The 13,870-nt window shown below is 44.9% G+C and overlaps 1 protein-coding gene across 8 annotated transcripts in view; it reads left to right on the top strand.

Annotated features, from left to right (window-relative positions):
• inpp4b (inositol polyphosphate-4-phosphatase type II B) overlaps nt 1-13,870 on the top strand; it is a 253,535-nt gene that overhangs the window by 134,532 nt on the left and 105,133 nt on the right. For 7 of the 8 annotated variants that reach the window (XM_045716544.1, XM_045716543.1, XM_045716550.1 and 4 more), the window contains one exon: nt 9,140-9,219. In XM_045716544.1, coding sequence (XP_045572500.1) covers nt 9,140-9,219 — 80 coding nt within the window. Of the gene's footprint in view, nt 1-3,338; nt 3,665-9,139; nt 9,220-13,870 lie in introns of those variants that run through there. The other variant, XM_045716549.1, reaches the window with a different exon arrangement.

Here is a 13,870-nt window from a genome sequence, read left to right as displayed (position 1 = left end):
TGTCTGTGCAGCTCTGTCTGTCTGTCTGTGATGTTGGGTGTGTCTGTGCAGCTCTGTCTGCCTGTGATGTTGGGTGTGTCTGTGCAGCTCTGTCTGTCTGTGATGTTGGGTGTGTCTGTGAAAGTGTTTTCTTTGTGTATTTTCTGGGTGAGTCTTGCATTAGTCATAAGTGATGTCAACAGAAGCTTTGTGTCATTCGTATGGATGTTGTTTCAGAACGTGAGTTTGTGTGAGTGTGAGCACCACTATACACCACTCTTGGTTATACCCCTTGCCGTGTCACCAGGCTCTCATGTTAATTCCAGCAGCCATAATACATGATTCCCCCTTCAGCTCTCTGAGTCATGAGCTGTCAATGAGAGGTGTGACTTGAGCGTCTCTCTCTCTCTCTCTCTCTCGACGTCCACGTCTTCGGCGCCTGGGGAACAGTGGGTTAACTGCCTTGCTCATGGGCAGGCGACAGATTTTTACCTTGTCACGGGAAAAATATGTTTACATTGCCAAAGCAAGGCCATGTGCACTGAGTCTGTACATAGTCAAAGATTTCCTTCATTTTGGGTCAGTCACAGTGATCAGGTATTCTGCCACTGTGTACTCTCTGTTTAGGGCCCAGTAGCATTCTAGTTTGCTCAGTTTTTTGGTGAATTCTTTCCAATGTGTCAACTAATTATCTTTTTGTTTTCTCATGATTTAGTTGGGTCTAATTGTGTTGCTGTCCTGGGGCTCTGTGGGGTGTGTTTGTGTTTGTGAACAGAGCCCCAGGACCAGCTTGCTTAGGGGACTCTTCTCCAGGTTTATTTCTCTGTAGGTGATGGCTTTGTTATGGAAGGTTTGGGAATCGCTTCCTTTTAGGTGGTTGAAGAATTTAACGGCTCTTTTCTGGATTTTGATAATTAGCGGGTATCGGCCTAATTCTGCTCTGCATGCATTATTTGGTGTTTTACGTTGTACATGGAGGATATTTTTGCAGAATTCTGCATGCAGTCTCTCAATTTGGTGTTTGACCCATTTTGTGAATTCTTGGTTGGTGAGTGGACCCCAGACCTCACAACCATGAAGGGCAATGGGTTCTATGACTGATTCAAGTATTTTTTGCCAGATCCTAATTGGTATGTCACATTTTATGTTCCTTTTGATAGCCCTTCTTGCCTTGTCTCCCACAAAGATGTGAACGATCTGAAAGTTACCTGTGGGGCTGATGTTTAGGCCGAGGTATGTATAGTTTTTTTGTGTGCTCTAGGGCAATGGTGTCTAGATGGAATTTGTATTCGTGGTCCTGGGAACTGGACCTTTTTTTGGAACACCCTTGTTTTTGTCATACTGAGATTTACTGTCAGGGCCCAGGTCTGACAGAATCTGTGCAGAAGATCTAGGTACTGCTGTAGGCCCTCCTTGGTTGGGAACAGAAGCACCAGATCATCAGCAAACAGTAGACATTTGACTTCAGATTCTAGTAGGGTGAGGCCAGGTGCTGCAGACTGTTCTAGTGCCCTCGCCAATTCTTTGATATATATGTTGAAGAGGGTGGGGCTTAAGCGGCATCCCTGTCTCATCCTCTGGTCCTGAGGAAAGAAATGTGTGTTTTTTGCCAATTTTAACAGCACACTTGTTGTTTGTGTACATGGATTTTATAATGTCGTATGTTTTTCACCACTTTTCATGCATTTGTGTAGCAGACCCTAATGCCAAAATGCGTCAAAAGCTTTTTTTAAATCAACAAAGCATCAGAAGACTTTGCCTTTGATTTGTTTTGGTTTGTTTGTTTGTTAATTAGGGTGCGCAGGGTGAATACGTGGTCTGTTGTATGGTAATTTGGTACAAAGCCAATTTGACATTTGCTCAATACATTGTTTTCGCTGAAGAAATGTACAAGTCTGCTGTTAATGATAATGCAGAGAATTTTCCCAAGGTTGCTGTTGACACATATCCCACAGTAGTTATTTTGGGGATGGGGGTGATCAGTCCTTGGTTACAAATATTGGGGAAGACGCCAGAGCTGAGGATGATGTTAAAGAGTTTAAGTATAGCCAATTGGAATTTGTGGTCTGTGTATTTGATCATTTCATTGAGGATACCATCAACACCACAGGTATTTTTGGGTTGGAGGGTTTGTATTTTGTCCTGTAGTTCATTCAATGTAATTGGAGAATCCAGTGGGTTCTGGTAGTCTTTAATAGTTGATTCTAGGATTTGTATTTGATCGTGTACAGTATATGTTTTTTCTGTTTGTTCTTTGTTAAAGAGCCAAAAAGACTGGAGAAGTGGTTTATCCACATATCTCCATTTTGAATAGATAATTCTTTGTGTTGTTGTTTGTTTAGTGTTTCCAATTATCCCAGAAGTGGTTAGAGTCTATGGATTCTTCAATTACATTGAGCTGGTGTCTGACGAGCTGTTCCTTCTTTTTCCGTAGTGTATTTCTGTATTAGTGATTCACCATAGTGAAACTGTAGGCTCAGGTTTTCTGGGTCTCTATGTTTTTGGTTGGACAGGTTCTTCATCAAACCACTTGTCATTGTTGTTAATTTTCTTAGGTTGTCTGAATTTTTAGATTTGATAGGAAAGCTGAGAGGTCAAATAAACTGTTTAGGTTTTCTACTGCCAAGTTTACACCTTCACTATTACAGTGAAACATTTTGTCCAGGAAATTGTTGAAGGGATTGAATGAGTTTTTTGGTAGATTTCCACACTACTCTCCTTCCATCTATAGCATTTCTTAATATTATTCAGCTCCGTTGGCTTTGATGCCTCATGATTGAGCAAAGCTCTGTTCAAGAAGAGTGTGATTTTGCTGTGATCTGATAGTTGTGTCAGTGGACTGACTGTGAATGCTCTCTCTTTCCCCTCCATCTCTTTCCCCTCTCTCTCTCTCTCTCTTCCCCCTCTCTCTCTCTCTCTCTCTCTCTTTCCTCTCTCTCTTTCCCCTCTCTCTCTCTTTCCCCTCTCTCTCTCTTTCCCCTCTCTCTCTCTTTCCCCTCTCTCTCTTTCCTCTCTCTCTTTCCTCTCTCTCTTTCCCCTCTCTCTCTCTTTCCTCTCTCTTTCCTCTCTCTTTCTCTTTCCTCTCTCTTTCCCCTCTCTCTCTCTTTCCCCTATCTCTCTCTTTCTCCTCTCTCTCTCTCTCCTCTCTTTCCTTTGCCCTCTCTCCTCTCTCTCTCTTTCCTCTCTCTCTAACTATGATTGTTTTGCTTTCTTCCTCTCTCTTCCACACCGTCAGACTCTCAGAATCTCTCTCCTTCTCTCTTGCATGCTCTCATTTTCTCTCCACTTGCCTCTCTCGCTCGCTCTTCCTCCTCCCCCTCTCCCTCCCTCCTTCCTTCTCGCTGGTCACGCCAGCCGCCAAGCAGCAGCCCACAGCAGCAGCGGTTGCGGCAGTCACTCTCTTTCCTTTCAGTCAGTCCTCAGACAGTTTTCGCTGCCGCTGTGTGAGTGTGTGTGTGTGTGTGCTGCTCGTGAGTGGGTGTGTGTGTTTACCTGCTGGTATGCACCAGAGGGGAGCGGGGAAAGGGGCGCGGATATAGCGTTACGCGGACTACAGGAGACTGTGTATACGGAGGATATGAAGGGAGAATACTCCGGAGAACAGTGAGTAGAGGGACTACTCAACCCTCTCTGTAGCCCAGCTCTGTCTCTGTCTGGGGAAGACTGGCCACAATACTGGGGGAATGTAAGTGGCTTCCTCCTCTTAGCTTTACTGTGTGTGTGTGTGTGTGTGTGTGTGTGTGTGTGTGTGTGTGTGTGTGTGTGTGTGTGTGTGTGTGTGTGTGTGTGTGTGTGTGTGTGTCAAATAGTTAGTATAGTTTTTGATTACATTTGTGCCTGCTTGATAGTGTTTGTGTGTGTGTGTAGCCTTTGTGCAGTTTACAATACAATACATGTGTTGTATGATTATGACTAATCCCTGCACTAATGGAGAGCACCAGAGGACAACTATCCACCCACAACACACATACATCTGTATACCAAATGCATACAGGACCCACACACAGTTATTCTCCCATTTGGTAATGCACTGTCACCCCCAGTATAGGAGGTTCAATAGAACTAGGGTACTGGAGGAAGACCATTTAGCCCAGCTATGTAATAGAGGGGAAGCGCTGGCCTTCAGCACTCCAAACACTACCTTGACCTGCCCATGTTTGTTATGTTGCGTTGTGGGCTAGACAAACTGTTTGCAATGCTACTTTCTGTTGACGAAGGAGTGGGCGGGATCTGTGGGCGGGATCTGTGGGCGGGATCTGTGGGTGTGATGTGTGTGTTTGCTGCTGGGGGGGGGGGGCAGAGTGTGTGATGCAGTTTTTATAGAAGTGGGGGGTTGTTTTGCGAGTGTGTTGGTTTATTCTTTATAGGAGAGTGTGTGTGTGAGCGCGCGCATGCACACACTTGTGTGTGTTAGCAAGAGTGCTGTGTGATGGGTGATCTGCCGTGTTCCTTTTTAAAAGACAGCAAAGGAGAGCATAGATCTAAAGTTTCTTTCTACCCCTGAACATGAGTGGGGCAAAGAGTGAGGAGAGATGTCGAGAGAAAGGGAGCGAGAGAGAAAGAGAGCGAGAGCGATCGGAGTGAGAGCATCATAATCAGTCCTCCATGATGCTGGAAGAGAATGAATGAAGACCATCATTTGTCTCCCTGTCCCTCTTCGTCTCTTCTTATTTTCTTTGATCCTGTGTTAGATTCCAGCTCCCTGGAGCTTCATTACATCCCAAAAGGAACCCTATTCCCTATACAGTGCATTACTTTTGATAGTGCTCTGGTCAAAAGTAGTGCACTATATCGGGAACAGGGTGCCTTTTGGGACGCAAAGAGTGCATAGGGATATTATAATGGCCAACCTCAAGCTGTTTTTCTGAGAAACCCCCTATTCCAGCTCTTATTAGTGACTGGTGTGCACTGTGCAGCCATTTGAGAGTGCTGTGTTCTCCCCCCTGTTGGAACAGTCATCTGTAATGTATGTGCATGTGTCCCAAATGGCACCCTGTGCCCTATTTAGTACACTACTTTTGACCCGAGCCCTATTGGTCCCGGTCAAAAATAGTGCACTAGGGAAAAGGATGCCATTTGGGATGCAAACATTCTCCACAGGTCTTTGGCCTTGTGTCGGGTATCTGTGTAGCAGGGTGCTGTGTTAGAAGAATGGTTCAGTGTATGGCTGTTAGGAGCCCACAGGGCTGTGTGTGTGTGTGTGTGTGTGTGTGTGTGTGTGTGTGTGTGTGTGTGTGTGTGTGTGTGTGTGTGTGTGTGTGTGTGTGTGTGTGTGTGTGTGTGTGTGTGTGTGTGTGTGTGTGTTTTTCAGGAAAAGGCTCTGGGGGTAAATAATGGATCAAAGGTCAGCAGACAGGATGTGCCCTTTTTTATCAGATACAGGGGGACTGCTCAGGGCGAGGGGTGGGACAAGATGAAGGAGAGCGAGAGTGATGGGGAGAGAATGATAGAGAGAGTTATAGGGGGAGGGAGAGAGATGGAGACTTGTAGGGGGTGAGGGAGAGTTGTGGGGGGAGAGTGAGGGAGAGGGTGGTAGGGGGAGAGAGTTGTAGGGGGAGAGTGAATGCAGTCAAATTATACACGAGGGAGGGAGGGAGGGAGTTGTAGGGGGAGAGAGAGAATGCACTCAAGTGGGAGGGAGGGAGGGAGGGAGATAACAAAATGCAAGACTTGAACAAAAGTTGATGTCAACCCAAATCGATATCTCATTACATCCAAACTAGGAACCATATACAGGGTCAGCGTGGCTGGCTAAGAGCTGTCCTGAGCTTGTCCCGTGGCGCGCTATAGTAGGAATGGCAGCTCTGGGGGCATTCTCTCCACTCGCGCTCTCTCTCTCGCTCTTTCTCTGTATTTGTCTCTTCCTGTCCACACACGCTTATCCACCTGGGGATATCATATGACATTTGACCCTGTCATTAGAACCCTGCCGTGTGACAGAGGACAAGTGCCAATGACAGAGGAGGAACTCCTGCCTCCATGACGACAGGGTCCAATCGAATGAGGGGTTACTGATACAGTATGTGCCCTGTGTAATGTCCATGAACATTTTAACACTATTGTCTTAAAAACCCTCTACTAAGCTATATGGAATTGTTTTAAGAAGGTAATATCAAGGATCTGGATAAGAGTGTCTGGTAAATGACTAAAATGTTTATTATTTAATAGTTCAATATGCATGAATGGATATGTAAGAACATTTAAGAGAATAATACAGATCGTTAAATGCTCACAGGCAGTCAACATGACATTCTCTCGGACAAAAACCCTGAAATATGTATATGCAAGTAGATTTTATTTGCTAGCATTGTGAATCACTCTAGGAGATATTGAACGATTTTGCTTAATTGAACTATGAGATGAACAGATGTCTTAGTAGAACTGAGAGGAACAGATGTCTTAGTAGAACTATGAGATGAACAGATGTCTTAGTAGAACTATGAGATGAACAGATGTCTTAGTAGAACTGAGAGGAACAGATGTCTTAGTAGAACTATGAGATGAACAGATGACTTAGTAGAACTGAGATGAACAGATGTCTTAGTAGAACTGAGATGAACAGATGTCTTAGAGAACTGAGATGAACAGATGTCTTAGTAGAACTGAGATGAACAGATGTCTTAGTAGAACTATGAGATGAACAGATGTCTTAGTAGAACTGAGATGAACAGATGTCTTAGTAGAACTATGAGATGAACAGATGTCTTAGTAGAACTGAGATGAACAGATGACTTAGTAGAACTATGAGATGAACAGATGTCTTAGTAGAACTATGAGATGAACAGATGTCTTAGTAGAACTATGAGATGAACAGATGTCTTAGTAGAACTATGAGATGAACAGATGACTTAGTAGAACTGAGATGAACAGATGTCTTAGTAGAACTATGAGATGAACAGATGACTTAGTAGAACTATGAGATGAACAGATGTCTTAGTAGAACTATGAGATGAACAGATGACTTAGTAGAACTGAGATGAACAGATGACTTAGTAGAACTATGAGATGAACAGATGTCTTAGTAGAACTGAGATGAACAGATGTCTTAGTAGAACTATGAGATGAACAGATGTCTTAGTAGAACTATGAGATGAACAGATGTCTTAGTAGAACTATGAGATGAACAGATGTCTTAGTAGAACTATGAGATGAACAGATGTCTTAGTAGAACTATGAGATGAACAGATATCTTAGTAGAACTATGAGATGAACAGATGTCTTAGTAGAACTATGAGATGAACAGATGTCTTAGTAGAACTATGAGATGAACAGATGTCTTAGTAGAACTATGAGATGAACAGATGTCTTAGTAGAACTATGAGATGAACAGATGTCTTAGTAGAACTATGAGATGAACAGATGTCTTAGATGTATTTTCTCTGTACTTTTCTCTGACATGTTCCAGTCTGTTTGTAATTGAGAGCATTGAGACTAAATGCTAAACTAAAGGCTCAGCAGAAAAGGTTCAGCGTTTAGAACAAAGGCCTTGAATGACAGACAAGTAGAGTCCCAATATCACAGGATCTGAGACAGTGAAAAAGACACACACAGTTAGCCTCATTATCTACATAAGAATAGAGTTGTTAATTAATTGTGGATGAATTATCGAGGGGGTTGGCCTTTGTTTTTGTCTTAACTCAGACTCTGTCTTTGTGTGTGTGTGTGTGTGTGTGTGTGTGTGTGTGTGTGTGTGTGTGTGTGTGTGTGTAGTAGAGCATTTCTTGGCATGGTGAGCTCGGTGCCCACCTGCTCTAATGTAACAAAGAGAGTGAGTGTCTGTTAGGCAAACAGTGTGTGTCAGGCAGACGGGACACTGTGTGTGTGTGTGTGTGAGAGAGAGAGCGAGAGAGAGATAGGGATGAGGTGCATGTCAGTGTGTATGCACATACGTGTGTGTGTGTAGTCCATATCTCTCCGTTATTGATGGGCTCGTTCCGTACCTCACTCACCGTGACCCAGTTCTTCTGCACTGACCCCCCTCCCCCCCATTCACATCAAGCCTGCAGCACCTAGGTGTCCTCAGCAGTGTGTGTGCGTCCGTGAGCTTGCTTGGTCAGGAACCCCTTTGACTGGGGATGTTCTCTGTATAAATGGAGTAGAAAGCCTAGGCCTGGTCTTGTTTTAGAACAGTGGGGTTTTTAAAGGGGCAATGTTGAAACAATAGCACAGTAGATCCCCGCCCCTGTTTTGGTAAAAGCTGAGGGATGCGGCTGGAGAAATGTAACCACTCTCAAATGGTGGTTGTTTACGTTTACTTTGTTTTACAAACTAAAGTCTCATGTAAGTGGTCAGCTGCTCAGTTAAGTTCTGGGTCCATACGTGTTAAGATGAAGAGATGCTAGAACGAGGAGCTCTTTGCAAGTTACTGACAAGTCTGTGGGCCGAATATCCCCTCCCCTTACCAGATTTAAAAGATGCTAAAACCCGGAAATTTGTCCAAATAACAAGTGACGAAAAACCCAAACACCGAACTAATGCTGCTTGGTATCTCACTCTTCCCGTTCTGTCATGATAGATCTACCAGAGATATATTGGTAGTCTGTCCACGAGAGAATAGAGTAAAACAAGCTTATATTCTGGGTTCTGATGGGGTACAACAGCTAAACTAAGCTCATGAGGCGTTTAGAAGTTATATTCTTCCAGAATCAATGGGTATATATCACTCATTTAATGGATGTAGTAACTGCAGATTGTCCCTTTTTAATTGGAGAGGCTTTACAGCAAGGCAGAGATTGAGTTTGCTGTTGGGTGGGTTCGCAAACGTTTTTTTCCTAATGTGTCTTTCCAGCGTTTCACCTGTTTCTGTGCATCCAAAAGCCACAGGAAAGGTATTTGATATATTGCAGCCTACTCCGGTGTGCTTTGAATAAATTGTTGATTTTGTAGCAATGTAGGCAGGGCAGTCAGAGTGCAGCTTGAACCCGCAACTCTGAGGGTAAAGCACACTACCACCTGTGCCATAAAGGTCGACCTCTTGGCAGGAGCGTAATACACTCACCTATAGGGCGCCAGCAGTATCAGTAAATGTCCATTCGGATTTCAATACTAATGCTAATTAGCTGTAAGATGACTTGAATGCTATCATCATGCTAATGATTGGCTGTTAACTGACTTGATGTATGCTACTAGCCTGACTGCTGTCTTTGTTCTCTGTCCACAGAGCAGTTTCCTGGGCAGCGCTACGTTCTCCGTTAGCGACCTGCTAAGGTCAAAGGACGATCAGCTGACCCTCAATCTAAGGTGAGTGAACATTGCTCTCTCCTCTTTCTCAACTCTACCTCTTTCTCTCTACCACTTTCTTTCTTTCTTTCTTTCTTTCTTTCTTTCTTTCTTTCTTTCTTTCTTTCTCAACTCTCAGACCCTGAATGCCTTTGCACCGCTCTTAAAGGTTTTCTTTGATGGGTAATTGATGGTTGGAAGCCAGTGCTGATCTCTTTGTGGCAGCAGTCTCTTTGCACTCTTGTTTTTTTCCCTCCTAACCGTTGAAGGTCAATGTCAAATATTTTTGAATAGATGTGGGTAGCTGTATTTTCTATACATGGACTTTAAAGTAAGACTAACTCTTCAATAGAACTTGTTTTTATCTCTTGATCTTACCTTTTAACTGATCTTGTTTTGTTTTCTTGTCCTGACGTTTGGAGGCTAGTTTTATTCTTTTTCTCTCCACAGGCTTTAAAGTCTAACTCTTCAGTTGTTGGACCTTCAAACGTCTGTTTTTTTCTGTATATTGTTATAATCCAACCATGGTATTGGAATGATGCAAGTAGTTGCCTGCCCTATTTGCCAGACAACCCAGGGCTAGACAATGCACATGTTTTGTTAGCTGGTCAATTACATGGTATCAGAGGGCAGGGCAGGTTATCTGGCTGTGTGTGGGGGTGGATCCACCGTTTCTGGCCTGGTGGAGGGAAACGGAAACAAGTTTGCATTAAGAATGTGGAAGTGGGCGTAGAGGTGTGGCAGGGCAAAGAGATTGAGAGAGCGGTTGAAAGACAGAGACTGACGGAGAGACAGACAGAGAGAATATAGTCAGAGACAAAGGATAATGTTGGTGAGAGCGAAAGAAAGAGAGAACACCTGGAGGATGATGGGAGGTCAGAGAGGTAGTTCCCATGGGAATAAAGACACCTGTTAGAGCACAGAACACCCCCATACCAAACATGCATGTGTGTCATGGGGATGAAAAGAAAGTCAACAGTCTAGCTACTGAGATGCAATTATAAGCCTGGCTTGGCTGCTGCTGCTCCTGCTGCTGCTGCTCCTGCTGCTGCTGCTGCTGCTCCTGCTGCTGCTGCTGCTGCTGCTGCTGCTCCTGCTACTGCTCCTGCTACTGCTCCTGCTACTGCTCCTGCTGCTCCTGCTGCTGCTGCTGCTGCTCCTCCTGCTGCTGCTGCTGCTGCTGCTCCTGCTACTGCTCCTGCTACTGCTCCTGCTACTGCTCCTGCTGCTCCTGCTGCTGCTGCTGCTGCTGCTGCTCCTGCTGCTGCTGCTGCTCCTGCTACTGCTGCTGCTCCTGCTGCTCCTGCTGCTGCTACTTCAGTATAATCAGACAGACTGTGGGTTTTTCACTGAACATGGGTTTATTTCCCAGTCTCTTTGGCCCTACTGTCTGCCCTTTTTCGCTCTCTTTTTCTCTTCCGTCGTTCTTTTCACTCGCTCCGTTATTCTTTCTCATTTCCTGAAGGTGAGCACGGGTCCCTGGCCATAATTGTCACTGGTATGATTGACAGCGCTACTCGCCGCCACGAGGGAGGGAGATTATGCAGTGTGTGTGTGTGTGTGTGTGTGTGTGTGTGTGTGTGTGTGTGTGTGTGTGTGTGTGCGCGTCTCTGTCTTTCTGTGCAACAAGATCTCATGGTTTGACCAATTTGACTTCAGATTCCGGCGTTTGACAATGTTTGTCCAAACGTCAAATTTTGAAGTTGCTTCAAATGTCAAATTTTGACGTGTTTCGGACAGCCTGAGTTGCTGAGCTGCTATCGGCAGGGCCTTGCGGCTGGTTAAGTTTAGGCATTAATTCCAAATGGTTAAGTTAAGAGGTTAAGAGTTCAGGTTTGGGATAGGGTTAAAACAAAAACAACTCTATGGTTAAGTTTAGCCATTAATTCCGAATTGTTAAGGTTTGGGATAGCCCATCAGCCACCACCACCGTTCACAACGCTCAAGCAGACTTGATGGTAATAGTGCTCACCGTTGCCTCTAGTGGCCAATTTTGAAGGCATCTCCCGACATCCTGGGAACCTGGACTGATGTCTGATTTCGAAGTGGATCTTGAGTGACCTGGCTGTTCTATATATGTGTGTGTGTGTGAGAGCTTGTGTCTGAGCGCGTCCACTGTACTGCTAACAAACACCTCCAGCCAAGGCCTACAGCCAACGATTGGTCCGTTTGATAATGCTGATTCTGATGAAAGGAGGGACAGGACGTCATTGTGGTGCTTTTTGCAAGCTAAAAGGCTACTCTGTGGCAATGTGTTCCCGTAAAGTGGAGGGAGAACGTTGACTGGCAGAGGGATATGTGTTGTCTTAGTGTTTGGCCCACCACGTTGCGCGCACACACACAGACCGCCCGTGGAGTGGCGCACACACACACACACACACACGCCCTGCAGAGTGTCATTTTCTAATTGCACTGAACGAGGGATGAAAGAACACACACAGCCTAGGAAAGTTCCTTTAATCCCCAACAGAAAGAGACAGGGCAACAACTGGGGGCTCATCTACACTACCCTGTCTGTTGTGGAAGAACGTGGCCTTCCCAGGGCTGAGGGTGTACTTGTCATTTCTCTTCCACATAATACACTACTGCAGTGGTGGAGGCCGATCGATGTATGGGTTTGAGGTTTTGGGATGCTCTTTGTGGCGGTTTTACCTCTCGAGTTTAAAACTCTCTCAAATTACAACTCTTTAGCTTTTTGAAAGAGTTTAGAAATATCAGTGTTACTTTCTTCATCCCCGGGTTGGTCTCGCAATGGGCAGCTTTAGGAGGAAGTCATTTTATTTGGTCAACAGATACGCCCTTAAGGATGTGGTGGGAATGTTGATGGTCAAGGCAGAATGGCCCACAGCTGAAAGTCTATTCTGTACAGTGGAATACAAGGCAGCTACTGTAGTCCTCTGGAGACCAAACGCCTTGTTATACCAGTCAGGTGGTGTTATGTTGTTGTCTGATAGGATGGCCCAGATTCTTGTTTCCTCATGTCTCCCTATGGACATTTACTCTTGCGCACGCAGAGTCTCATTTGCATCTCTCTCGCTCTCTCTCTCGCTCTCTCGCTCTCTCTCGAGCTCGCTCTCTCTCTCGCGCTCTCTCACTCTCTCTCTCTCATGCTCTCTCTCTCTCACGCTCTTTATCCAATATGCTGTTTGGTTTGGTAGCTCATCCACTGAGGAGGGATTTTCAAAGGCGAAAGCAGCCATGAGTCTGTGATCCATCCTCTGTGGTTGGGTTCAAGCCAGTGATTCAGATTTTCTCCTACTCTCCAAGCCGCTCAAAGACAACAGCGCTGGTTTCGACTATGAGAACAGAGAACAGCAGGCATATGTATTCTACAGCTTGTTAAGAAGAGTCTACAGTTTGCTGTATGGAGGGTTATTGTCAAGCAGTAGCTCAGTTTGCTAACAGAAAACGACAACCTTTCTCTACTGAGAGAAATTGGACAAATATTCTTTCAGAAGACAGAACAGTTGTTCTCCCCTCAGAGCTGTTTGAAACCAGCTCGACATTGACGTAGTTCTCGTCTTAATAAGGTCTGGATTTACACGGGGTCCTTAAGCAAATATATATGTGAAATTGGTATTTGATGTTTGACCGGGGGAGTTTGTTTTTCCCTTCCACTTCTATGAAGTTCACCACCTAAGGGACATGTTTTTATAGACAGGAGAAGTCGACGCTATTGAATTTGAACTTCAGGCTCTCAAATCCTAAGGCTTCTTATTTCACACTCATTACTTCTTCATTTCATCTCTCGCTCTCTACCTCTCTTTCTCTCTTTCTCTCTCTCAGCCTCAGCGAATGGAAGGGCTTTAATGTCAGGCTTGTTGGAATGTTTGTCACAAGTTGTTTGTTTCTCCCCCAGTCAGAACTGGGAGCGCATCCAGGTTGGATTTGGGTCACTTTTCTGCCGCTTTTTGACAGTGTCAGGTCCACTGACTGTGAAGGTCATTAACAGAGTGCCTTGTGAGGACCTGTCTCCTCCCTGTCTCCACCCTGTCTCCTCCCTGTCTCCACCCTGTCTCCTCCCTGTCTCCTCCCTGTCTCCTCCCTGTCTCCTCCCTGTCTCCACCGTGTCTCCTCCCTGTCTCCTCCCTGTCTCCACAAACCACTGATGTGATGGCGAGAGCAACTCACAATACAGCGTGCTGAGTGCACAAGCACAACAATGATTTAAAGGGATGGGCTGGATGAACTGTGGGTTTTGACCACGGTAAATACAGTGGGGACACACTTTCACTTTGGATTTATCCCTTTAGAGGGATGGGTTGGTTGATTTAGTGTCCTGGTCAGGGCGAACATAGCAAAAACGCCTTAGTTCTGGACTGAATGGATTTGCTTTGTTCTAGCTGTGGTGAACATGAGAAAGCCATATACTTCTGTTTGACGAGAAATGCAGTCTATAGCTTTGAGTGAAATGAAAACATCTTTCCATTCAAACGGTCGAGTTCGACTCGACCAGGTTCTATAGAAGCCATATTTCACCCATTCTTTAAAAGCATAGCAGTGTATAGAAACCTTTATGGATTCTGTTTTCCTAAAGGAGTAGATGACTTGTAAAGAAAGTCAAACTGATTCAATGATTAACGGAGTCACACGACAACGGAAGTACTTGTGGACCAAATGGAGGTCAAAAGTCGTCACAAAATACATTCTCGTTGACATTCTCGTCTTTTGC

The sequence above is a fragment of the Salmo salar genome, chromosome ssa04 (genome assembly GCF_905237065.1).
Source record: "Salmo salar chromosome ssa04, Ssal_v3.1, whole genome shotgun sequence".
NCBI classification, from domain to species: Eukaryota; Metazoa; Chordata; class Actinopteri; order Salmoniformes; family Salmonidae; genus Salmo; species Salmo salar.
This window is presented reverse-complemented; position numbering and strand designations above follow the sequence as displayed.